General features: G+C 42.2%; 1 protein-coding gene across 2 annotated transcripts; it reads left to right on the top strand.

Annotated features, from left to right (window-relative positions):
• Positions 1–700: 700 nt before the first annotated feature.
• LOC101949272 (cytosolic phospholipase A2 gamma-like) lies at positions 701–26,563 on the top strand. Of its 2 annotated transcripts, none has more exons than XM_065565450.1 (14): positions 701–918; positions 2,688–2,838; positions 3,985–4,101; positions 9,599–9,741; positions 13,104–13,302; positions 14,631–14,748; positions 16,779–16,919; positions 18,799–18,852; positions 20,023–20,079; positions 20,543–20,599; positions 21,970–22,032; positions 23,193–23,288; positions 24,879–25,033; positions 26,121–26,563. In XM_065565450.1, exons 4-14 carry the CDS (start codon positions 9,650–9,652, stop codon positions 26,499–26,501), a joined length of 1,413 nt encoding a protein of 470 aa, XP_065421522.1. In that variant the 5' UTR covers positions 701–918; positions 2,688–2,838; positions 3,985–4,101; positions 9,599–9,649; the 3' UTR covers positions 26,502–26,563. The 2 variants fall into 2 exon arrangements, with proteins under 2 accessions (XP_065421522.1, XP_065421521.1); XM_065565449.1 differs by lacking the exon at positions 701–918 and adding an exon at positions 1,731–2,229.

Below are 26,563 nucleotides of genomic sequence, written 5' to 3'. Positions count from 1 at the left end.
CATTGGGATTCATCCCAGACCTGCAGCACTATGCTGTCCCAGCACTCAGTGCTTGTTTCCCGTGCCCAGAATCGCCGTTCCACGGCATCAACATGACCCATTGCCACTGTGATGTCCTCGGCGCTGGGTCCCCTGCTTTCTGACAGGTCTGTGCTACTCTCAGACTTCAGGACATCACCGCGGTGCCATAGCCTCCTCGCCTGACTTTTCTGCATCTGCCTCAGGGAAACCTTTATGATAAGCTGCGAGGTGTTGAGAGCGGCCACAACTGCAGCGATGGTCGCAGCGGGTTCCATGCTCGGAGTACAGTGGCGTCCGCGCTGTCAATGACTGGAAAAGCGCGCGAACTGATTTCCCGCCGGCGCTTTCAGGGAGGGAGGGCGGGAGTGATGGACGGATGACGACAGTTTCCCAAAAGCACCCTCGACTCATTTTGTTACCCAGAAGGCATTGCCGGCTACACTCAGAATTCCAATGGGCAGAGGGGACTGCGGGAACTGTGGGATAGCTGACCACAGTGCACCGCTTCGAATGTCGACACTTTCACCGTTAGTGTGGACGCACAAAGTCGAATTACTGTCCTTAGTGTGGACACACACGTTCGACTTTGCAATATCGATTACAAAAATTCGATGCAAGTAAAATCGAACTACTCTCATAGTGTAGACAAGGCCTAAGGTTAAGAATAGATCGTATAAAAGAACTGAAGGCTAGGACAGTATAAAAGGCAGACCATCGACAGGCAGAAGACAAGCAGGTGCTGGTCAGAAGAGCTCTTAGAAAGAAGTTAAAAGCTGCCGAGAGACCTCACCGCAGACAGAGAAGCAGAGCTGATAGGCCAGAGCTGACGAGGAAGAAGCAAAAGCTGCAAGCAGCAGACAGCAACAAGCAAATAATACGCCAAAGCCAAAGGACAGAGTTGGCCTGTTAGATTTTAATTATAGTATTTCATGAAAGTTAAGAACTGCTGTCTGTGATTTGTTATGGCCTGGCCATCTGTGGCAAAGTGCACCACTTAGAATCATTTAACCTGTGCACTCTTGTGGTCCAGGTGCTCTTTAATTTACAATAAGGGAATTTTAGATTACACTGTAGTAGGAATTATTAGATACATTAGGTTGGCTTGAAAATCGCAGGATGAACAATCTATCTATCTATCTATCTATCTATCTATCTATCTATCTATCTATCTATCTATCTATCTATCTATCTATCTATTTTCTGCTGTCTCTCTGTCTGGCTTCTATTTATCTATCTTGTATCATCTATATCTTCTATGTGTTTATTTATATTTCTTTATAATTAACGTTAAACAAATTGAAGGTGTATGAATGTAGACATTCTATGTTCTTTTGTAGCAAGAGGGCAATAAATTACTAATATGGCTAGAATTTTCTGCAGAACCATGAGAGTTGGGTGCCCAAATCCGATTGAAATTCAAAAGTAGTTGGGTGTCTGAAAAAAAATTGGCTGCCTTCTACATCCCAGGATCTCTCTCTCTCTCTCTTTCTCTCCCTCTCTTTTCTATCTCTCTATCTTCTATCTGTCTATTTTCTATTGTAGACAATTATTTTCGTTTATTGTTCATTTATTGCATGATGTTATAATTAACTAACGTATTATATCATATATTATCATTATATGCTAAATTGAGTTAAATTGTAGGATTATAGAAGTATAAGATTGATTAGTAGTTAGAAGGGATAATTATGTATTAGGTATTTAAGTAAGTAGGGTTGAAACAGAAGGCCTGTAGGCTCAGGCCTACAAGATTTTAGCTTAGCTATTTTAGGCATTGGAGCTAAGAAATGCTGATATAAGTAAGTTACTGAAGAATAACCCGATGCCCTAAGATTATGGGGAAAGAGGAACCAAGTGGTAATGTTGCAAAACATTACCTGGAAGATTAATTTTATCTGTTTCCGACATGCCTTAACCACAGGATACAGGTTGTGCGTCAATGCTAATGAGAATAAAGAGAACCTACACAACCTATAGAAATCAGGGTCCCTTAGGTTTCTAGGGGTCATCAGACAATTAAGGAAAAAGAGGGTTGACACTTTTATGGACATGCACAGAATGTAGGTATAGACAGACTCACGTTAGAAAAAAGAGGGTGCCAAAAGCAGGAAAATTCAGCTCCCTCTGGGAAATTCCAGCATGAATCAACCCTCTGCTGATGATCAATCCATGAGACACCCACCAGACCCGAACACTATTGTTAAGACTGTGAGTATAACTATATTTGTAACTTGTGCATAAGTCTGTATAGAATTTCTATATGCTTGCGTAGTCATAGCTTTACTTGTAACTTTAACAAAACTTGTAAAAGAGACTAGGCCTTGTACTTGTGAATATCTGTGTAGTCACTACCGTTGGTATCTATGTGTTCCTAGAGACTCTAAATCTCAAGCAAGTAGCAGAGGTGACTTTCACTCTGTTCAGCTTGAAAATGTAGCCACTAGAGCCATTACCACATTACAAAAATAACTTTAAATAAAAGAAAAGACTTCTCTCTCCTGCCCGCCCATCTATCCCCACACACTCTGAAATACTCTGAAATACATCTGGTACTGACCAAGGTCCATGGTAGCAGTCAGAGCTAGATGGACCTAGAGTCTGATCCAGTACTTCAGCACTTCCTATGTCACTATATTAAATGTTCATTTTCTCTTGTATACTTTAAGGCAAGGAAGAATAAATTAGATGTTGGCCTGAGCTTTTGGAAGTCCTGAAAGAGGTGGAGTTTTCCTTTTTCACTGACGGAGGAATTTGAAATCACAGGGCATCTCACAGAGAAACAGGAAAGCAAAAATGGAAATATTTCATAAACACAAGGTATACCATTCCTCTTACATTTTGCAGTTTCACTTCCTATTGTTACTTGGAAATGCTGAAATGCTTCAAAACACTTCATATTAAAGGTACATTCACAAACAGTTTATAAAAAGTTCATAAATGATGAATAGATTTTGTTAATAAGTGGCTATTCAATTATTATAGGGTCCAGCAGCTCAACAGGTTGTTTTAGTCATAGGGTATAAGCAACCATAATATCTTTTACTGATGTGCTTATCTATAATGTGTCTATAATGCACACTGCTCCTGTCTGCAATGATCTTATAACATCTATTAACCATTTATTAACTAATTATAATATGAAAGGTGACCAAGCAATTTCATCTCCAGTTTTTTGTGTGCAATTTTTTCTGAAGTTCATGTGTTCCATTTACTCAACAACAATGCCACATTGCTTCATAGCAGCTATGTAATACAGACTCGGGCCCAATCTTGCTGTATTTGGTGGCACCTAAAATACATCTTAAACTCTGAACGGTAGGGTTAACCTTGACCAATACTTATTTCCTATTTACCCTCTGTGATGGGGTGTATCAACCCTGCACCGGCGATGCAGGAGTTAAGAAACTGTTTTGGGCCCAAGAGGCTCCACCCCTTCACCCTTGCTGGCATGCTTCCAATGAAGGGAGCATATGAAAGGAAGCAGCTCAGCTCCCTCTGGGTTGGCTGAGGAGAGATCAGGTGTTGGAAGGTGTCCATGAATTTCTCAGCTGTTTTCATTGTACTTGTAGCCGTGTTGATCCTAGGATATTAGATTTTGAATGATTGCTTTCAACATGTGTTAACTCCTTATGCTTAACAAGCTGTTCCACCTTGTATTTAGTTGTGACACTGAGTATTGTTCCCAGATCTGAAGAAGAGCTCTGTGGAGCTTGAAAACTTGTCTCTCTCCTCAATAGAAGTTGGTCCAATAAAAGATACCTTCTCACCCACTTTATCTCTCTTTCTCCTCATAGAGTTTTCCCCCCTGTTGTTCCAGTGTAGGAGAGATGTGTGAAATCTTTCCAAACAGGGTTTGGGTTGCCCCTTGAATACGCTTTAATGGATTGTCTGGATCTCTGTACATTGTCCATCCCTGACAGATTTTTGAGAGATGATACATTCTCTTGACGTTTTTTTCCCCAGGGTGAAAGTAAAATCTGAATTTCCCGTGAACTCTCAGAAGGGGAAAAATTAGGAACAAGTAACAGAAAGGTGCGGGTGAAGAAATGCCTGGATAGCCTTGGGATTCCCTGTAATCTGGTAGGAGTCTATAAATGTCTTATAGAATTATAGAAACATACAGATCATTGACAATGGTAATGATTACTTATGCAGAGCTGGTGAAAATGTGCTCATCAAAAAGGTTTTTGTTTTCTGGGTTTTTTCAAAGCTTTTAGAATAAAACAAACTGAATCCAATGGGACATAAGTGAATGGCTAAAATTAAGTGCATGGTTAAGTGCTTTGCTGATTTGGGATGAACTTAAATACATGTTTAAATATAAATGTTGGAAAGAACAGGTTCTGAAAAATGAAGAAAACATTTTTTTTCATTTATGTAGAATTATTTCACAATTCTTTTAAAACTTCAAACCTGATCTTTTCTGTTTCCTAACACCACATATATTGTGGTATTGAGGTCTCTCTCTCTCTCTGTGTGATATATATATATCAGTTTTGATTCTTAAACAATGATTTTTTCCAGGTTTTGGGGAAACCCCTAAAAATATCAGTAAAAAAATTCCTTTTAAACCAAAAGCTGTTTTTATCACCAAAATCCCCCCACAAAACAAAAGGAAACAAAAACCCTGATGAAATATTTTCCAGCAGTTCTGATAATTAACAGTATTAATGCTACATGGATTACATAATTCATACAAATGTCATATATTATAGCAGCTATTGGAGTTATTCTTTAGATGAAGAGGTAAAATCAGGCCTCATTACTGCAATCAGGAAAGCTTGTGAGTAAAGTTACTCATGGGAGTTGTCTCATTTCAACCCGTGGAAATAAAGACACTTAGGCCTCGTCTACACTACGACTTTAATTCGGATTCATCAGCTTTAATTCGAATTTACCCTGCAACGGTCCACACAACGATGCTATTTATTTTGATGTAAAGGGCCCTTTAAATCGATTTCTGTACTCCACCCCGACGAGCGGAGTAGCGCCAAAATCGATTTTAGCATTTCGAATTAGGGATAGTGTGGCCGCAATTCGATGGTATTGGCCTCCGGGAGCTATCCCACAGTGCATCATTGTGACCGCTCTGGACAGCAATCTAAACTCGGATGCACTGGCCAGGTAGACAGGAAAAGCCCCGCGAACATTTGAATTTCATTTCCTGTTTGCCCAGCGTGGAGAGCACAGGTGACCACAGATAGCTCATCAGCACAGGTAACCATGCAGGCTGATAATCGAAAAAGAGCACCAGCATGGACCGTGAGGGAGGTACTGGATCTGATCGCTGTATGGGGAGAGGATTCAGTGCTTGCAGAACTTCGTTCTAAAAGACGAAATGCAAAAACTTTTGAAAAAATCTCCAAGGGCATGATGGAGAGAGGCCACAATAGGGACTCTGAGCAGTGCTGTGTGAAAGTCAAGGAGCTCAGACAAGCCTATCAAAAAACAAAGGAGGCAAACGGTCGCTCCGGGTCAGAGCCGCGGACATGCCGCTTCTACGCCGATCTGCATGCAATTCTAGGGGGGGCTGCCACCACTACCCCACCTGTGATCGTGGATTCTGGGTCGGGGATAGTCTCATCAGCGACGCCTGAGGATTCTGCCGATGGGGGAGAGGAGGAGGATGAGGATGAGGATGAGCTTGCAGAGAGCACACAGCACTCCGTTCTCCCCAACAGCCAGGATCTTTTTCTCACCCTGACTGAAGTACCCTCCCAAGCCTCCCAAGCCAGTACCCAAGACTCTGACCCCATGGAAGGGACCTCAGGTGAGTTTACCTTTTAAAATATAAAACTTGTTTTAAAAGCAAACGGTTTTTAATGATTACTTTGCCCTGAGGACTTGGGATGCATTCGCGGTCAGTTCAGCTACTGGAAAAGTCTGTTAACGTGTCTGGGGATGGAGCGGAAATCCTCCAGGGACATCTCCATGAAGCTCTCCTGGAGGTACTCCAAAAGCCTTGCCACAAGGTTCCTGGGCAGTGCATCCTTATTCCCTCCTCCATGGTAGGACACTTGACCACGCCATGCTTGCAGCAAGTAATCTGGTATCATTGCCTGACAAAGCCTGGCAGCGTATGGTCCCGGTGTTTGCTGGCATTCAAGCAACATCCGTTCTTTATCTTGTTGTGTAATCCTCAGGAGAGTGATATCACTCCTGGTAACCTGGTTGAAATACGGGAACTTAATTAAGGGGACAGAGGTGGCCGTTCCTACTGGGCTGTTTGCCTGTGGCGGAAAATAAATCCTTCCCTGCAGTTAGCCAAGCGCAGATGGGAAATTGGCCCTGAGTTTTTCGCGTTTGGCTAGCAGGGATCTTCCCTGTTACCAGTCACGCAGTGGGGGGAGGGGTACCGTGATCATCCCAGAGAATTCATGGCGGGAGGGGGGCGGCGGCGGGGTGTGTGTGGTTAGTTTCAGAGTAGCAGCCGTGTTAGTCTGTATCCGCAAAAAGAAGAACAGGAGGACTTGTTAGTCTCTAAGGTGCCACAAGTCCTCCTGTTCTTCTTTTTGTGGTTAGTTTGGTGCCTGCAAGGATCTTCCCTGATACCAGCCACGCGGTGGGGGGGAGGGGTACAGCGATCATCCCAGAGAATTCATGGTGAGAGGGCGGGGGGTGGTTAGTTTGTTTTCTGCTGCTGCTGAATGTTAACAGAAAAACCGCAGCACTCTACAGGCTATGCTTGGTATGTGGGAAAGGAGGGCGCAGAAGCTGTAAAACAATGGCTTACCATGGCCGCATGCAAGCCGAATTCTGTTGCCCAGACCTGTGATCTCTAGCAGCAAAGCCACAGGCACTCAGCATTAAGAGGCAAAATGCGACCTTGCACAGAAATCACATGTGCTATGTAATGTGAATAGTGCTGGTCACCGTGAAAGAGTATAAGCATTGTTCTGCAAAATGTAGCTTTTTAAACAAGTCTCTCTTTTTTCCCCTCCCTACAGCAGCTGCAAATTCCTCAAGCCTCCCTCCTCCATCCCGAAGGTTATCACAGATAAGGCGTCGTAAGAAGAGAACGCGAGACGAGATGTTTTCTGAAATTATGGAATCCAGCCGCAGTGACAGAGCTCATCTGAATGAGTGGAAGGAAACAGTTTCAAAGTATAGGAAAGAAGCCAGTGAACGTGAGGACAGGAGGGACCAACGTGAGGACAGGAGGGACCAACGTGAGGACAGGAGGGACCAACGTGAGGAGAGGAAAGACGCTTGAGATGAGAGGTGGCGGCAGGAAGACCAGAGGAGGCAGGATGCAACGCTGGGGCTGCTGCGTGAGCAAACAGACATGCTCCGGCGTCTAGTGGAGCTTCAGGAACGGCTGCTGGAAAACAGACTGCCGCTTCAGCCCCGGTTCCACCCTCCCCCCTCCCCATGTTCCGTATCCTCCTCACCCAGACGTGTAAGAACGCGAGGGGGGAGGCTCCGTACACCTTCCCATTCCACCCCAGTAGACAGCCCAAGCAAAAGGCTGTCATTTTTTTAACCTTTTCTTTGTGGCTTTTTCCTTCCCAGCAATCCTCCTCCCAAATACCACCCGGGTTCCCTCCCTCTTTTTCTAATCTATTAATAAAGAATAAATGATTTTTAAATGATAGTGACTTTATTTGGTTTGAAAGAAAGCTGTGGGAAGGGGGAGGGTGGGTTCCTTACAGAAAATCAGTCAATAAAGGGGGCGGGTTTTCATGAAGGAGAAACAAACAGATATTTCACACTGTAGCCTGGCCAGTCATGAAACTGGTTTTTAAAGCTTCTCTGATGCACAGCGCTTCCTGGTGTGCTCTTCTAATCGCCCTGGTGTCTGGCTGCGCGTAATCAGCAGCCAGGCGATTTGCCTCAGCCTCCCACCCCGCCATAAAGGTCTCCCCCTTACTTTCACAGAGATTGTGGAGCACACAGCAAGCAGAAATAACAATGGGGAGATTTCTTTGGCTGAGGTCAGAGCGAGTCAATAATGAACGCCAGCCACCTTTTAAACGGCCAAATGCACATTCTACCACCATTCTGCACTTGCTCAGCCTGTAGTTGAACAGCTGCCTGTGTATGGCTTCATAAGCCATGGCATTAAGGGGTAGGCTGGGTCCCCAAGAATAACTATTGGCATTTCAACATCCCCAACGGTTATTTTCTGGTCCGGAAAGTAAGTCCCTTGCTGCAGCCCTTTAAACAGAGTAGTGTTCCTGAAGACGCGAGCGTCATGAACCCTTCCCGCCCAGCCCGCGTTGATGTTGGTGAAACGTCCCTTGTGATCCACAAGTGCTTGCAGCACCATTGAAAAGTACCCCTTGCGGTTTATGTACTCGGTGGCTTGGTGCTCCGGTGCCAAGATAGGGATATGGGTTCCGTCTATCGCCCCACCACAGTTAGGGAATCCCATTGCAGCAAAACCATCCACTATAGCCTGCACATTTCCCAGAGTCACTAACTTTCGTAGCAGCACCTGAGTGATTGCTTTGGCTACTTGCATCACAGCAGCCCCCACAGTAGATTTGCCCACTCCAAATTGATTCCCGACTGACCGGTAGCTGTCTGGCGTTGCAAGCTTCCACAGGGCTATCGCCACGCGCTTCTCAACTGTGAGGGCTGCTCTCATCTTGGTATTCTGGCGTTTCAGGGCAGGGGACAGCAAGTCACAAAGTTCCATGAAAGTGCCCTTACGCATGCGAAAGTTCCGCAGCCACTGGGAATTGTCCCAGACCTGCAACACTATGCGGTCCCACCAGTCTGTGCTTGTTTCCCTTGCCCAGAATCGGCGTTCCATGGATAGAATCTGCCCCATTAACAACATGATCTCCAAAGCCCCGGGGCCCGTGGTTTCACAGAATTCTGTATCCATGTCCGTGTCCATGTCAATGTCAATGTCCTCATCATGCTTGTTGCTGCGCTGCCGCCGCCGCTGCCTTCTCGCCTCGTTTTTCTGGTCCTGGCTGAGCATAAACTCCACGAGAATGGGCGAGGTGTTTACAATGTTCATGACTGCTGTCTTGAGCTGAGCGGGCTCCATGCTTGCCGTGGTATGGAGTCTGCAGTGTTCACCCACACAGGAAAAAAGGCGCGAAAATGGTTGTCTGCCGTCCGTTGCTTTCATGCAGGGAGGGAGGAGGGAGGGAGGAGGTGAGGCTGTACCCAGAACCACCTGCGACGATGTTTTTTGTCCCATCAGGCACTGGGATCTTAACCCACAATCCCAATGGGCGCGGGAGACTGCGGGAACTATGGGATAGCTATGGGATAGCTACCCACAGTGCAACGGTGCAGAAATCGACGCTAGCCCCGGTACTTGGATGCACACCACCGAATTAATGTGCTTAGTGTGGCCGCATACATTTCGACTTTATACAACCTGTTTTTCAAATCCGAATTATATAAATTCGGATTAATCCCGTAGTGTAGACATACCCTTACATGGGTGAATGCTTGCAGAATTGGGTCCTACAAGATATTCTTTTAAATTACATGATGGGGGATATCCTAGGTGAGAATGGCAGGTGTTTGACTGCAGGTACCATGAAAGTAATTTAGACAAGCAATTCCTCAATAATCCCAGTTTATACATTGTCATCTCTTTTCCTTTCCTCAGGATGATGTGCCCAATATCGCCATCCTGGGAGCTGGTGGAGGTCTTCGAGCCATGATCGCCCTTCATGGAACCCTGCAGGAGCTACAAAAGCATGGTCTCTTGGACACCATCATGTACTTGTGTGGGGTCTCAGGTTCAATTTGGTAGGTGCATGTCAAGAGTGAATGAAATTGTGCCCTTCTATAGAACTGACAGCCAGGGGAAATTATTGCTATTGTTATTATTAACAAAAGACATGCTGAGTACTTCATCACCAATAGGAAAACACTGTCTGTCCATTTCCTGAGGAGGTGAGAATACACGTTACCAGCACAATCTAGGGCACCCCACCTTTATCCTACCATGGGCTCAAGGCACAACCCAGTTAATTTAGTCACCCCACCCTTTCCTGGCATGGGCTCGGGGCATAAGGCACTCACCCTTACCAGTCCTGGGCCCAGGATGTAACCTGCTGGGGGTTCATGGGCTCTTTTATGAGTAAAAGAACCTTACACAGTAATATCCTTAACCTCTATTTATTAACAGTTACCAAAACAGAATACACATGCTACATATACAATTCTCACTACTCCTAATAAGGCAGATAAACTTTACTCAATGGCCAATCAAGATTAGATCTTCCAGGGCTCCAGCTTCTGCATGGTATTTTTGCCAGGTGCTGAGGTCTGTCAGCTCTGATCTTGAGCTGTGTCTTGGAGTGAGGATCCAAAGAACTTCCCTTTGGACTCGAGTTTATATAGTTAAAACTGGATTCTACTTAGCTATACCTTAATCAATCATTTTAAACTAAACAGTATTTTTCACCAATCCTAGCCCATTATGAAACAATTCTTTAACCAATCATACTCCAACACCTTAGCTGATTTAAATCTTGCAGAAATTATTTATGCAATGGACAGAAACAATAAAATAATTACACAGGGACCATACAAGCAATAGAGAAGTAGGGGCCATAATGGCAAATCAATAGAACTATAGATTTAACCATCACAACTCTTGATAAGTGGTTTCCTTGCAAACAGAATACTATCAAACAAAATTGTCTATAAACATCCTAAGATCTGTTTCTTTATCTGGTGATGGTGGGTACTATTAGGACAGGAGTGCCTTCTTAACTGCCTGATATTATATTGTTTTGATGCAAATTAGATGGGACGTTACTCCCTGCTTCTTAGCTCCTGGTGGCTATTGTCCTATGGCTTTTGCTTCTTACTGCAGAAAGGCCTTGGCCTGCATACATTGCAATGTAAATCCAAGGTTCAAACTCAGGCTAAAACTCAATACCTCTTCCATCTACACACAAATCATGCAAACCCAGAGCTTAGACCCAGGGTCCCAGGACTCCATGAGGGTAGAGGGTCTGAGCCTGAGTCAGGCCAGAACCCAGGGTTCAAGATCTATTGCTTTGCAGTGTAGACACAGTCCCACTGGACTCATGCTCTGGGAGTCAACCAAAGATGTCCCACGGGATGATTTCCTTTTTCCTATTGACAGTCAAGTTTTCCCACACTGCACCACAAACAAAGGCCTAATGCAGCCACATTTTGGGAGGGCTCTAGAAAGTCTGGGATATGGGTGGCAGAATATGGTCCTGCAGAATGCAGTGTAAACTCTGGAGCCCCAGATTGGGACCCAGAGTTCAACAATTCCAAACCTGAGGTTACAAATGAGTGTAGATGCTCAAGTCCTAGGTTAGCAGACCCAGAGCCTGCTAACCTGAGTTCTACTAATCCTGGGCTTACATTGCTGTGTGGACATGCCTTTTAGGTCTGACCCTCCTAAGATTTCTACATGAGCAAAAATAATAGGGGCCAAGCCCTATACTTCTAATTTAATATTTATAGATCTTGCAGTGTCATTGTGAATTGCTTGATATCTGGTATTTCCCTTAAAGGCCAAAATCCTTCAGTCATGGGTCTTTTGTGAGTTTTATGGCTTATTTGCCCTTAAAACGCTACAGCTGCTGCAGTTACGCCATTGTAATGCTTCATTGTAGACACTAGCTACACCAGTGAGAGGAGTTCTCTCGTCAACGTAGGTAATCCATATACTTGAGAGGCAATAGCTAAGCCAGCAGAAATATTCTTCCATTGACCTTGCATTGCCTACTTAGGGACATAAATCAGCTTAACTATGCCACGCCAGAGTGTGTATTTTTCACACCCCTTGAGCAACAGTTATGCTGGCCAAACAGTCTAGTGTAAAACAGGCTTTAATTATATTATGAAGCGTAAGTGTCTAGCTCTGGTGGTTGTGGAGAAAAGCTTGGAAATGTGAACCCTACCAGCTCAAATGCCAGAAGGCAAGTAAAAAGAACCCATGTTTTTAAAGGTTTCAGAGTAGCAGCCGTGTTAGTCTGTATCCACAAAAAGAACAGGAGTACTATTTTAAAATAAATCTCATGATTTTTAAGCCAAACTCAGGATCTTCTGTGACCTGACCTGTGATCTTTGGCACACTTGTTGTTGGCATTAGTGCTGAAAGCAGGATAGCAGAACGGTGCCTACTACCTTCTGTTGTCCCTTTCTCTCCAGTCGAGGGCCAGCTATGTTAGTTGTCGTTGAAGAGGGGCAGAGTGTGTACAATGGTTTGGGCCATGGGAATAGTGAGAAGTGGACATAACTGGGGTTCGGTAAACTGGAACAAGTGACAGGGTGTAACACAAGATGGAGATATCCAGGTGGAAAAGAGACAACAATGGTTGTAAGGTTGTAGGATAGGGTGGAGAGTTAGTTTCTCAATGGAAAAGGAGACTGTGTCCTTCAGAACATCCAGCTAATCTGACAGGGCCACATACTGATAGCCTTACAGTGCGTAGCAATTGACACAGGAGCCTAAGGGAGTTAGGCACTCTGTTGTTGATGCAATTCAAAAGGAGACTGATACCAGTGGGCGACTTCCTAATTACCGTAGTTACTTATCTGCCTCACATTAACATAGTATCTGAGCACCACTGCATTTATTTTCAGAAAACCCCTGTGAGGTAGGAAAGTGTCTGTATCTCCCTTTTCCTATGGAGAACCAGGGCTACAATCTCTGGGAGAGCAGGGAGCGGAACCCACATTTCCCAAGTTCTAGACAAGTGCCCTAAGCACTGAACCATCATTCCCTTTCCAATCTTTCTGCACAAATAGTCCCACCGAAGTCAACGTTAGGGCAGCAGAGTCATGATGGGCTGGGCAGACCTGTGGATGTTACAAATGTCCTGAATGTAACCAGAGCTGTTCAAACTCGGTGTCAGGGACCCTGTGTATTGCTAATGGAGATTCTCCATTTGCTCAGCCTGGTAAGGACCTGGGGGATTTGGATTTTATCTCTGCTGATGCTGTGGCTTTCAACAGCATCTATCCAGCCAGCCTTGTGATCCTTGCGGGTTACAAATGCATTGCAATGATGGAACTATGAGTGAGAATATTCTAATAAATAACTATGCAGATATTGAAATGGCTGGGGAAATAGCCCATATCCTGTTCTCCTTACCATCTGTGTTTTGTCTCTGTAATAGGTGTATGTCGTCTCTCTACAAAAATGGGGACTGGACAGAGAAATTGCAGGCCTTGGAGGAAAGTATGTGTGCTAGACTTTCCAAATACACCTGGAGTGTCCCAAAGGCAACAAAAATGCTTCTCGAGGCAGCTAAAGATGAAAATTACTCCCTGACTGAGTTCTGGGCCTACATTGTGGTCTATGGAATGTTACATGAGGTGGGTGAAAAACTTTCCCTTTTGTAACTTTCTAAGGTCCTTGTCTGGCCCCACTCACCAAAGTACCAGGGTGCTTCGTTATCTTTTACTGTGTTTAGCCTCACAACATCTCTGTGAAGAGGGGAAGTGTACAGAATGGAAACTGAGGCACCGAGCACCCAAAGGCCAGATTTTAAAGGTATCACCTTGTGGGATGAGCACGCAGGCACCTAGCACCCATTGATTTCAATGGGATTTAGGTGGCTACATGCTTCTGAAAATCCACCAGGGTGCCTAAATAACTTTAAAAAACTGGCCCTGCTTGATTTGCTCAAGACCACATATGGTATGTCTACACTGCATTGTAAATCTGGGTCTGGTGTACCTGACATTTCCAAGCCTGGGCTGGAGTGTCCACACTGCAGTGTAAACCTGGGCAAAGAATAACCTGCAATGCTGAGTCTCAGGGCCTGGATCAATTGACTTGGACTCATGGAGCTCAGGCTTCTGGGTTAAAAATAGTAACATAGGTTGGGGCTGGAGCTTGGGCTAGAGCTGGGCTCTGAAACCTGGTGATGGGGGTGGGTCTCAGACCCTGGGCTCCAGCCCACAGGAGAACGTCTATACTGCCGTGTTTAGCTCCACCACTCAAGCCCCGTGACCCAAGTCAATTGACCCCAGGCTCTAAGACTTGATGCTGTGGGTTTCGCTTTGCAGGGCAGATTTACCTACAGCTGCTGGACTAGGTGTCACAGCCATGCTAATGCGGTCCTATTGTAGTACCCAACCTTCTGACTCGAGACTGTGGCTTGATTTGAGTCCACACAGGAAAACAAGAGGGCTTGGACCCGAGTCGCTGTGGGACACTGGCTCTGACCCAACCCTCTATTAAGGACCTAAGACCTTGGGTCCTGAGTCCATGCTGAGCCAAGTCAGACTGATTTGTGTGTGCACAGAAACAAGTCTTGGGCTCACACCTGAGTCAGACGCCGGGCTTAGTGTAGAGTGTAGACATACCCTCAGGGAGTCCGCAGGGGAAGTGGGGATTAAGTCTTAGGCTAATGGCTTGACCACTTAGTCTTAGAGGAAGTTTGGTCTCATAAATACATAAATGCTGAGTGGCTCCACTGAATTCTGCAGAGTTACTTGAGTTACTTCATGTATACCCCTGGGTGACTGAGGGTCAACTCCACATCTGTCTAGCTATCATCTCAGCATGTGGATATGTATTGGCTCCTTGAGCTCAGGCTTGGACTGAGCTGTCAGGGCAGGGACTATAGGCAATGTTACAATCATAGTTTTAAATTAGGAGTGTGTTTGTCTGAACCTATAAAATCTTGTCTTTACAGCTGGACAAGGGACACTTGTCTGAGCAGCAGAGTACTTCTGAGAATGGAAATAACCCCTACCCCATCTATGCAGCAGTGGATGAGCGAAGTTTTTCCAAAGTAACTGAATACTCTCCAGGTAAAAACAAACAGCCAAATCTGCAGGTAATGTCAGTGGAAAGAAGCCTGTCATTTATTTCATCTACATGCAACTCCTCGAGCCAGCAGAGATGTAAAGGTTGTCTTTAGAGGTGACTGAAAATGAAAAAACAAATTGTGAAAAAAATTCAAAACATTTAAATCTTTTTTGTTCAGCAGGATTATTAATGGGCCCCTTTTTCACATTGCATAACATTTTCTGTAATATTTGTTTCCTGTGTTTCCCCTAGAAATTTTATCTAAAACATATTTTCATTTGATTTTCTTTAGCAAAAATCTTGATTTTCAGTAAGAAAGGAGTAAGTGAAACAAAACCTTAAAAAAAATTCTTAAAATATCAGTAAAACTATGGCAGAAAATTTCACAAAACATGGAAAATCCAGGTAAGATCTACTACTGCTGGGAATAAGTTTTCTTCATGCAAAATCTTTTTTATTTTTAAAAAAATTCAAACTCACTATTGTTTTCTTTTCCCCTTTGTCCTAGTTTAGTATATCCTTTTAGGTGGAGGCACACTTTATTTATTATTTTATTTACTTATTTAGATTTAACAATATAAAATTATGCATCTTGAAGCTAACATCATTAATAACACAATAAAATTCCTGGAGCATGAAAGAATAATTTCACAAGAAACTCACCAGCAATCGCTCCATTCACTTTTAGCTATAACTTGAGCTGATCAAAAATGATCCAACAAAGTAAAAACTTTCCATGAGTATAGGTCAGTTTTGACCCCCAAAAAATCATGTAGAAAAATACCAAAATGAAGCCTTTCAATTTTTAGATTGAAGAAGACATTTTGCTTCAAAATTAATTTTACAAAAAATAAATGAACATGAAATAAAAAGTCAAAATCACAATGAAACTTTTTTGATTGACCAAACTAAAATTGTCTTGAACACTTCTTTTTGCAGGGAATTTTTCATTTTGTTTTGTTTTCATTCCAATTCAGAACAAAACAAGATTTCACAAATGTGGAGTTTCCCTCCAAATGGGAAATAACAGCTTCTGCACAGCCCTAGATGTGCCAAGAATTACTCTTATAATTTGGACATGGTTTAGAACCAGGTGGTAGCTCACACATTTTGGGGAGGTGCTAAGGGACTAAGATGCGGTGAGAACCAAATGGAGGAATTGTAGATGAATTAGAGGATCACATGGGCCTTCTGGAACACTGAGAGAACTCTGCATGATGGGGCATCCTGGAAGATAGCATGAAGTTGATAATGGGAGAAGGTAAGGTAGGAGGTGAGGAGGTAGGAAATTCAATGGTGGAGCAAAGGGGATGATCAAGTCAAGCTGGGAGAAATATTTTCAATAAATAGTTTTTTTTCCCACTAAAAATGCATTTTCAGACCCCTTTTTGTTGAATTCAAATATAATGAATAGTTTCAGTTGGGGAAACAAATTTTAAGTGTAAAGCATTTTGTTTTTACTGTTTGATTTCAAATGGTCTTTTAATTTCAAATGTGGTCATTAAGAAAAGTGAAAACCGATTAATCAAGGAGGAAAGAAATGAGTCAACTAAAATGTTTTGTGGGACTTGAAATGAATAAAACAAAACAAAGTTTCATTTTCTGTCAACTCAAAATGATTTATTTATTTACTTTTTAATTTGGTGAAAAATTAGTGTTGTTTTTTTCAGTTTGAATCAAACTGGATATTTCTCCAGAGTTTTTGGTTCAGCCACTGAATTAAAAATTACATTATTTGATCAGCTTTAGTGGTAAGAACTCTGAACGGAGACACAGGTGGTGTGGTGTTGTAGTTGGAGCCTGGGAGGTGAGGACCAACAGCTTTATACAGAATGTCAATAGGAGTCAAGGATGGATGTGAAGATGCGACATCATGGATGGAAAGAAATATTATTAATGTAGACATTGTTTGAAGCACGCTCACATTCCCCTGAGTTATGCATACCTCATGCCACCCTTTCCTGCTGATTCATCTGCCACCTCAAAACTGTTGCTGGGCTTTGTTTCCAAACTCTTTCTTTTTATTTTTCAGCAACCTGGTTTGAGTTCACCCCCCATGAAGCCAGCTTCCTTGGCTATGGAGCAAGTGTACCCATGGAATACTTTGGAAGTGAATACAAGAATGGGGAGCTAAAGAAGCAGAAAGAAGAGAAAAGCATGAGTTACCTACAAGGTGAATGATCATACCCCTGTTTCTTAGCAGATGGAGACAACTGAGGGTGGTTAGATGCATAGATATCGGAAGTAAACCATGGAATTCTAAAATGGAGAAATATTTACATATATTAGAGAGCTTTTATGTAGATAGTTGAGCGGGGTAAAAAACAGTTTTCATAAGCCATAAAAGATTTTGAGTTATGAAAAGAAATTCCTTTCCTGAAAAAGAACAAAAAATCAAAATTAATTTTTTTTTCATAAAACAAAAATAAAAAAACAGTTTTGTTTCAGGTGAGTTGAACTATTTCATTTCAATAAGAACAGCCACAATGGGTCAGACCAAAGGTCCATCTAGCCTAGTAGGTCCATCACGCCTAGTATCCAGGCTTTCAACAGTGGCCAATGCCAGGTGGTTCAGAGAGAATGAACAGAACAGTCAATCATTGAGTGATTTGTCTTCCTATTTTCCACACCCAGCTTCTGGCAATCAGAGGCTAGGGACACACAGAGTATGGGATTGCATCCCTACCCATCATGACTAATAGCCATTGATGGACCCATCCTCCATGAACGTATCCAAATCTTCTTTAAATCCCATTATACTTATGCTCTCCCGCCGACATAGCTACCGCTGCTTTTTGGGCATGGTTTATGCTGACGGGAGAGAGCTGTCCCATCAGCATAGAGCAGCTACACGGGAGACCTTACAGTGACATGGCAGCAGCAGTACAGCTGTGTCTCTCTAAGGTCTATAGTGTAGATATAGCCTGAGTTGATAACCAGTGTTTGTGTTGCTCGGCCTTTTATGCTCCTTTGAAAACCCAGCCTTAACCAACAAGCTTACCTTCTAGGGATTTTAAAAGGAGTTAGGTTCCCAAATCTCAATTTCATTGGGAATTGGGCATCTAACTACCTTAAGCTCCTGTGTAAATCCCAGCAGTATTTTTTTCTTGCTCTCTAGAGGATATGGGCCAATTTCTACTCTGTTACACCTCAGAGTAACTTCATTGACTTGAACAGAGATTCTTGTGGTTTACTCTAGTGTAATTGAGATCAGAATTTGACCCTTTGCTACATTTTGGGCCATCTGGAGGACAGTCCGTTGGATATTGGTGAGGAATCTAATTAATGAATAACCTTAATTACCACACTCCTACATGTGGTGGTAATATGGAACCATTACATGTTATCACAGTTCAGTCTTCTGAGGATTGTGATACTTTAGTTTAATTATGGTTGCTGGATTTAGTGGGTCTTCGGTAGTGTTTGTGGCATGTGGTTTGCAGGAGGTCAGATTTGATGATCTCATGGTCCCTTCTCCCTCAAGGTCTACGACTGCAAGACTTTAAGATCTTTGGCATGTGTTTCCATGGTTCTATTTCTTGACCCAAACTAGAGACCGCCTTACATAGCAGAATAGGTTCTTAACATGGAACTAGTAATGGTGGGAATTTCTCTCCCCCGCTCTGGAAAATGTGATAATATTTTTTTTAATTACTGTGAAAATGTTCAGTGGAAAAATTTTGCCTTTTCAGAAAAGAAAGGAAAAGATAACCTCCTCACAATAAAAATGTTCAGCGCAAAAGCAATAAAAACCAAAACATAGTTTTGAAAACCATAGAAAACCAAATCCTTTTGAAAACCAAAAAAGTAAATAAATTCAGTTTTCAACCAATAAATTCATAAATGAATACCTAAAATAAAAATTAAAAACGTTTCTAATGAAAAAAACCCTTTTCATGAAAGCAGATATTTTACCTGGCATTTTCATTTTGACAAAAACCCAACTTTCTCAAAAAAATAACGTGAAGAAAACACCTTGATCAACCCTAAGTAGAACCTGTGTAAGTAAACAGAGTCACATCCTTTTATACTCTTTTGCTTCTTGTTTTCAGGTTTGTGGGGAAGTGCCATTTGCAGCAAAACGGAAAATGAAAAAGTCCTAAAAGGTATGCCAGTTTCTGTCCTCATAGCACAATGGAGTCAGAGCTCGGTCCTCAACTTTGTGCTGGATGGGACTCTCTAGAGTGGAGTCTTCTTTATCAACTCCAGAACAAGCTTCCTGCACTGCTCTAAATAAACCCAGGTGTAAGGACTTTTACAGACCACTGCAAACTGCATCTCTTTGTGTGTGCTGCTGAAGGTGATGATGTTTCATGTTCTGCAAACTTTATTTATTTAGCTAGTTATTCTATTTTAGGTTCTATCAAAGGTTCTTAGACTGGCTGTTTTTAATTTTTATTAGAGGAAGTCAGAAACCCACAATTTTCGGTGGGAAAAAAAGTCCAACTTTTTCTACTTGGAAAATAGTAAAATAAGTGTGAAAAATTGGGATTTACTCCACTTTTCTCCCATCTTTTTATATTTCTCCACCTGCCACTTCCCCCAGTGAGTTAAGAAAAAAAAAAAAGAGGATGAGAAATACAAAAGGAAGAAAGAGATAGTAAAATGCAGTGAAAATTCAAACACCAAAAATAAAAAAATGATTTTTTTTGGTTTCTAAAATGAAATAAAGTGTCATCTTACATTCTTTTTTCTTTGTTTGTTTCCTTTTATGGTTTCCTACTGGAATTTTTTTTAAAAACAAAAGAAGATCAAAACTGATATTTAATGGAAGTTTTCAACTTTGATGAAGCCACATTTTCAGATAGGAAAAAATGTTGGTCAAAACATTTATATCAGCTCTAGTTTTATATATTTAAAAAACCCTTAATAAGTCAATATGTCAAATGGGAAGTAACAGGTCTAGATGATAGTTTGAGTCATATGGGCAGACAGAAAGGGATATATAAGCCACTCCCACTCCAAGTGTCACTTTTTCCCCCTTTAGTTCAATCACAAATAGAAGTGACATCAACTTCTGTAAGTGTCCCAGGCACCTCTAGAGGGGACACAGCAGCACACTAAGTGAGTGTTCAACATGGGATAATGATAAGCTAGATATTTAGTGACAAGATTGGTGGGGAGTAGACAGAAATGGGTGTGGTATAATTTCATCAATATATTTTTTTCTCCTAAATCATTGTGGCCTAAAATTTGTGTTCTAAAGGACTGAATTATTGTCAATGTATTGTGAAATAACTGACTTGCCTAATTGAGGGGTTTTTTTTTTCTTCCAGATATATTCTTTGGCTTCTTTAAGGGAGAAAAGGAATCACATTCACCATCTAAAGAAAGTAGGTCATTATAGTCCGTGGTCACTCCAATGATACAAGTGGAATTACTTACCAGATGTGCCTACTGCTGATATCTATAAAGGGTCATTCCCTTCCCCTCCGCCGGGGGGAAAATACTGGTTGTTCACTGAAATACCAGAAATCAAAAATATTTCATTAACAATTTTCTAAAAAATGATTTTTTTTATCAAAACCACAACAAATTTACTGGGAAAAAAATCAGTTTTCTTATTCTAGTCATTCATGAAAACAATGAAAAAATTCAACCCCCAACTTTTGTTTTTGGTTGAAAAACTATTTCAGGTAAAAAAACTTGGATTTCCTCTACTTTCTTCCAATTTTGTTCCTTATGAAACTTGAAAATCTTGACCGTGATCTTTGTAACCTAAATGTTGCTTCCTCAATGATTATGTGATTGTCCATGGGTATATGAAATGACTGATAATCCTAATGGTATTTTCAGGTTGCCCGGAAGGAATAGTCAAGGGGTTTCCAGCACCCACCATTGAACCTGAAGCTGGTAAGTGTATCTATCTATCTATCTATCTATCTATCTATCTATCTATCTATCTATCTATGGCTGCCTGTTTTGTTCTAAGTCATTAGCCAATAGTTGGGGCCTTCAGGGCCATGTTATTAGGGGGAGGAATAGATGATACAAGTCAGGTACATTTGGTCTAATCTTTATTTACAAAAAAAATGTACAGTAAATCATGTCTCCCTGAACAAAGTAGGAACAATAAAACCAGCAGTTTCCTTGCTCAGAAATCCCCATGTCTACCACTCAAAGAGTTCTGTGCCCAAGCAGCTCAATCTCTGTGCTTCCTTTTCACAGTCACACTCACAACTCCATCTCTTGGCTTTCTCCTCTGTGATACCCAGCCTTCAATGAGTATTGCAGCCTCTGCACCTGCAACCATAGTTTGTAAATCTGTACATTTTTATTTATGGAATTCATTATAGTGCTAATCAACACACTAGACCATGTCCTATGTGTGTGCGCATGTGTGTATGTGTGTGAGAGAGAGAGAGAGAGATAGAATAGCTTTTTGATTAAATGGAATTATTTTAAATATATAAAATTTCTGTTTTCATTGAAATTTGGGGGATTTTCTTAATAATGTCGGTAACAACCCAAACTTCTCACACCCTTATTTTGCAGCTAAAAATAGTTATGACAGAAAACTTTCCAAAAGCGAGCTGATGTGGCCATATTGCCAGACAATGGGGAAGATGATATTAGGGGTAGAATTTGAACTGACCAGAGGGGGATTAATGAATGTTTTTGTGAGGCAATAGGGGAAGAGGCTGTAGTAGTTAAGAAGGGAAATAATAAAGTCTGGACACTGATTGTAGCCATGTGGATACACAGGAAGGGATAATTTTTTGATAAGATTAAAAGAAAAAAAACCTGGCAAAATGTGGAGACATTCCAGACTAGAGGTAGGGAAGGAGAGGGAAGAATCTATCCTGAGGTATTTAAACTAACAACTTTGTCCTTGGACTATTAGAGAATATCTCCATTGTTATCTGTGTGTTGTTTCTTAGGCCTTGTCTATACTACTACAGCTGTTACAATGGCACAGCTATGGCACTGCAGTTGTGTCACCATAGTGCTGTCTTGTCAATACTTCCTGCAGTGATGGAAGGGGTTTTTCCATCATTGTAGTTAGTCTACCCCCTTGAGAGGAGGTAGCTAGGCTAATTCTTCCATCAAACTATACTGGGGCTTCGGTCAGCTTTACTAGGTCTCTCAGGGGTATGAATTTTTCACACTTTTGAATGAGGTAGCTAAATTGACCTAAGTTTTCAGTTTAAACCGGCCCTTAGATATTTGTGTTATTGTCTGTGGCTGTGTGAAATGACTGGCAATCCTTATGACATTTTCAGGTGATATGGAAGGCTCATTGCAGAGTGAGCCGGCAGGAGCTTCACCAGGAGGCTTTTCACCAGGTAGGTGTATATAATCCTGGATCTCTCACTCTGACCCTATAGCTGTAACTGCTTTTATGTTCATAGCATTCAAACAGGGAAGTTGGATAAAACATTAAATACTCTTGCTAGAAGGTTGCAGTGTAATATTACTTTATTTGTTTAAAAAATCCAGAACCTTAATACTCAGTAAATAAATATATATAGAGAAAAAGCAGGCTGCCCCCTAAGACAGAGAGGCAAAACTCTCCCCACCTTGATCTAGGCTGGCTTTATTCAGAATGACTTCTTAAAAACCTAGATCACATGCCTCCCTTAGAGCCCCATAGCCTACAAGCCGGATCAGGAAACCTCTTACAAGTAAAGTGATTGCTAACACATATTCAGACTAGCACCACTGCATTGACAGCAATGGAATTGCTTCTGATCTACTCCTGTTTGAGAAGATAATCATATCCAGATTGTTAATTACATAGTCTCATGAGTAATTCTCATGTTCTCTGTTTTCTGAGTGTGTGCTCAGGACCGAAGCTTCCTGGGAAGCTCCTGTTTCTTAAATAATATAGGCAACTCTTTGATGGTCACTACTGAAGTATCTGAGAAGCTTTCAAAAATTCAGGATGGGGAACTGAGGTTCAATGAGAAATAAAGTGGGGAAATTCAAAGGAATCTCAACATGTTAAAATTGATATTCAGTGGGATATGAGTGTTTAATACCTTACAAATCCCAGCCTAAGTGACTTCTCAAATATCACCTAGAAAACTTTTGGCAAAGCCAGGAGTAGAACTGCCTTGAATTGATTCCCAATCCATTGCCTGAAATTGATACTTGAATACTGTGTCTGATTCTGGTGTCCATATTTGAAAATGGGACATTGAGACATTGAAGCTGAATGCAGAGATGTGTCACAAAAATGATGTGGCACAATGGGGGAATCCAGGATTCTGAGAATACTACAGCTTCTGTCTGTCTCAGTAAAGAATGACCTTTATTTCCTCACAATCAGTTTTGCTTTTTAATTTTTGCTCTATATACAAGACACGCTGGTATTTTCCCCCACAGCTTCTTGTCTGCACTAGCAAATAAAAGATAAGAACATCTCTGCTGATTTTCAGATGTTCCTGAATATATTTATATATTTAGATCTGATATTTGAATTCTGATTTGTGCCCTCTCACAGGCTCAGTGGTGGATTTCGCTAGAATGTGGCAAAAAACCACTCATGGTCTCTTGACCTGGAAATGGGGAACGAATAATAACTTTCTTTACAAATGTTGTAAGTAAAATATGGGTTACTGACTCTGTGGTGTGGATGTCCCGTTTTGACAGTAAATACATCACACATAAACATGAGGTTTTTAAGGTTGGAAGAATTAAATTTTTATTTTTCAATTTTGACATATGGTGTCAATGCTTATTTTAAGCATTTTTTTTATTTAAATTTTCAGTTGCATGAAAATATAGATTTTAAGCATTTTTTATTCTTATCAATTTAAATACTAGCAGCTGATGAAAATTAAGAGGAGAATCAAATGAATATTTAATGACAGTAGACACAGAGATTAAAAAAATAAAACCTTTAAAAACCATTAAAACACAAATTGTCAACATCATATGTCAAAATATACAAACTTAATATCCCTAAATCAACTAATGATATCAGTTTTTAATATTCATTCACTAGTCTAATTTATAACTATTCTAATTTAAATTCTCAAGAAGCATTTTTCTTATTGTGCTTATCAATAAATTGTGATTATCAGTAGAAACAGTTTTTTATTGGTTTATATAAAGCAGGGGTCAGCAACCTCTGGCACGCAGCTCGCCAGGGCAAGTACCCTTGCGGGCTGGGCAAGTACCCTGGTGGGCCGGGCCAGTTTGTTTACCTGCTGCGTTGGCTGGTTCGGCCGATCACAGCTCCCACTGACAGTTCCAGTGACCCAGAGCGTCCTCTGCAGGCTGGTGCCTCGCTGCCACTGGCCCCAGTGTCCCTCCTGGAACTGGTGGCCCTTGTCCTCGGGCGCTGCCCCACGGCAGTTCACCCGTTCTCTAGGTCTCCCCACCCAGGGGAACTCCCACCCACTATCCCCACCTCGCCTCAGCCTTGGGCTACTGCCAGTCACCGTCTAGCCCCTGCTCACTGGGGCAGACTGCAGTGTAAAAGCCACTCATAATAGGCAAGGGGGGGTTGGACCAGCTACCCCTGCCTACCCTGGGCTGCACCCTTGCACCGTAGTACCTTTCTGGCCTTTGACAAGGCCGCAGCCTGGGGCTATTCCAGGTGGGAGCTGGCCAGCTCCCTTGCCCTATTCCCCAGCCCTGCTCCACTCAGGTACCCTGTTCAGCCTCCCAGCAGCCAGGCCATTCTCCTTCTAGAGACTGTCTGCTCCTGGCCCACTGCCCTCTTATAAGGGCCAGCTGGGCCCTGATTGAGGTGTGGCCATAGCTGAGGCAGCTTCTCCATTCAGCCTTCCCCAGCCACAGCCCTTTAAGGCTGGAGCGAGTCATCACTCCACTGCAGCCTATAATGATGCCCTGTAAATGGCAGGAAGGGAAAGTGGTGGTTGTACTGTATAATGGCCAGTGGATGGAAGGATCAAGTATAAGAGAACTATATTGTATAATGGGCACTAGGGGCAGCAGAGGGCAAGAGGTGAGGAAAGGGCAGCCATATTGTACAATGGGCACTAAGGGAAGCAGAAGGTGAGGGGTGGGGAAGGGGTGGTTCTACCTTATAAGGGCACAAGACACAGACACTTTACCAAAGCACAGCTGCAGTGAATATTATTTATTAATCCTGCCACTGGCAAGGTGCACATTCTAATCTCTTAGTATGATAATTTTATCTTTGGATACATTCCTTTAGCTGCTCTTGACTCTACTGAGCTGGTGAAGGATAAAGTCATCTCCTTGGTAGATGCTGGAATAGCCATAAACTGTGCTTTCCCTCTGGTTCTCCGCCCGGAAAGGAAAGTGAAACTGATCCTCTCCTTTGACTATGGCCCTTTTGAACCATTTAAGGTAACTCCTATCATTGTTACATTTTTACAGTCAATCAAATTAGTAATAAAGGGCCCGTTGGTCCAGGTGATATTTGAACACAGAAAAATACATTGTCCCTGACCCCAAGAGATAAGAATCCAACAAAGAAATTTACAATCTTTAAAAAACAACCAAGCAGTATTTTCTTTACTTTATTTCTGGAAAACAGTTCAGGATAGGAAGGGAGCAAAGAATCCCATCCCCTTCTACCCTGCTGGGGGAATGTTTAGTGGAAAGAATCCTACCATCCAAGTAGCAAGTTGGTCAGCCAACTTGAGTCAACACTAATACTTTTGTGAGGTGTCCCAGGGCCCAATGGATCTCTGCAGAAGATTTTCAAATGCACAATGGACAGTTCGGTGCCTTAATCAATGGAAGTTGGACAACAAATTCCCATGTGTGCCTTAGAAAAAGTACCCCATAGTGATCTCAAGGAAGGAAATCTGTTTTTCACCTTAACTGAAAGATGAACCTTTGGTAGCCTTGAGCTTTCATGTGTCGAGTATGGGGGATGAATGTTGACCCATACAGGAAAATATCTCCTACTGAACCAAGGTGGGTGAGGTAATTTCTTTTACTGGACCTACTAGCGTTGGTGCGAGAGACAAGCCTTTGAGCTTACATGGAGTTCTCCTTTGGGTCCTACTGAACCACTCAGATCTATCCCTATTGAACAGTTATGGGCTGCTGTGAACCTTCTAGCTCTGTTCTTGTGTACTGGACTCAATGCGCCATGTTTGATCTATGCTTATGGTTGTGGGCTGAGATATTTAAAGGCACTTAAGTGAGTTAAGCCAACCCATATTGACTTTTCCATGGAGGTAAATTCTTGCTCCTTTAAGCTTCTTTGGAAATCCCAGCTCTTTATAGACAGTCATGTGTTGTTACACAAACATTCTTCCTATCCCAAGAGCAGAGGGTATGGTTTCCACTGGAGGTTTTCTGCTTAGCCAATTAGCAGAGGACTCAGAGAGAAAGTTTGGTTTTGAGTTATCTGTTTTGAGCTATCTGGTCTTGTGGACAGAAGTTCTTTTAAATAAAATAATCATGATTCCCTCACTTACAGGCCCTCAAGCAAACTGCCAAATACTGTAAAGAAAACTGCATCCCATTTCCTGAGATAGATGAGAAATTGCTCCAAGATCCAGATAATCCCTCTGACTGCTACATCTTCAGAGGAGAGGGTGCTCCAACAGTCATGCGCTTCCCACTTTTCAACAGAGTGAATTGCCCAGGTAACTTTCATAGAGAACCTGATTCAATAGCTCTGAGAAGTGCAAAGTATCCATTTCAGTTCAGGAGGTTGCTGACTCTGAATCCTAAAGATGAGAGTTCAACTATATTAACTATGTCACTGCTGATCGCTGTAGACAAAACATCCATATGCTTTGGGATTGGGAGTAAAGCATTTGTGAAACCCTTTCCCCCATACATGAGCCTCACTTGATTCTTCTCCTTAAGTCTCGAAAGCAAGATATTCCTCTCACGATGGCCTGGGAATCCTAGAAT

This window comes from Chrysemys picta, chromosome 13, assembly GCF_011386835.1.
Source record: "Chrysemys picta bellii isolate R12L10 chromosome 13, ASM1138683v2, whole genome shotgun sequence".
Classification (NCBI taxonomy): domain Eukaryota; kingdom Metazoa; phylum Chordata; order Testudines; family Emydidae; genus Chrysemys; species Chrysemys picta.
This window is presented reverse-complemented; position numbering and strand designations above follow the sequence as displayed.

Bases quoted from the DNA above. Each gene is read 5' to 3' on its own strand.
- LOC101949272 (XM_065565450.1), top strand. From the start codon at position 9,650: ATGATCGCCCTTCATGGAACCCTGCAGGAGCTACAAAAGCATGGTCTC. The intron at 13,303-14,630 runs GTGGGTGAAAAA...TTGTCTTTACAG, and splicing joins TCTATGGAATGTTACATGAG to CTGGACAAGGGACACTTGTC. The intron at 18,853-20,022 runs GTATGCCAGTTT...TTTTTCTTCCAG, and splicing joins AAATGAAAAAGTCCTAAAAG to ATATATTCTTTGGCTTCTTT.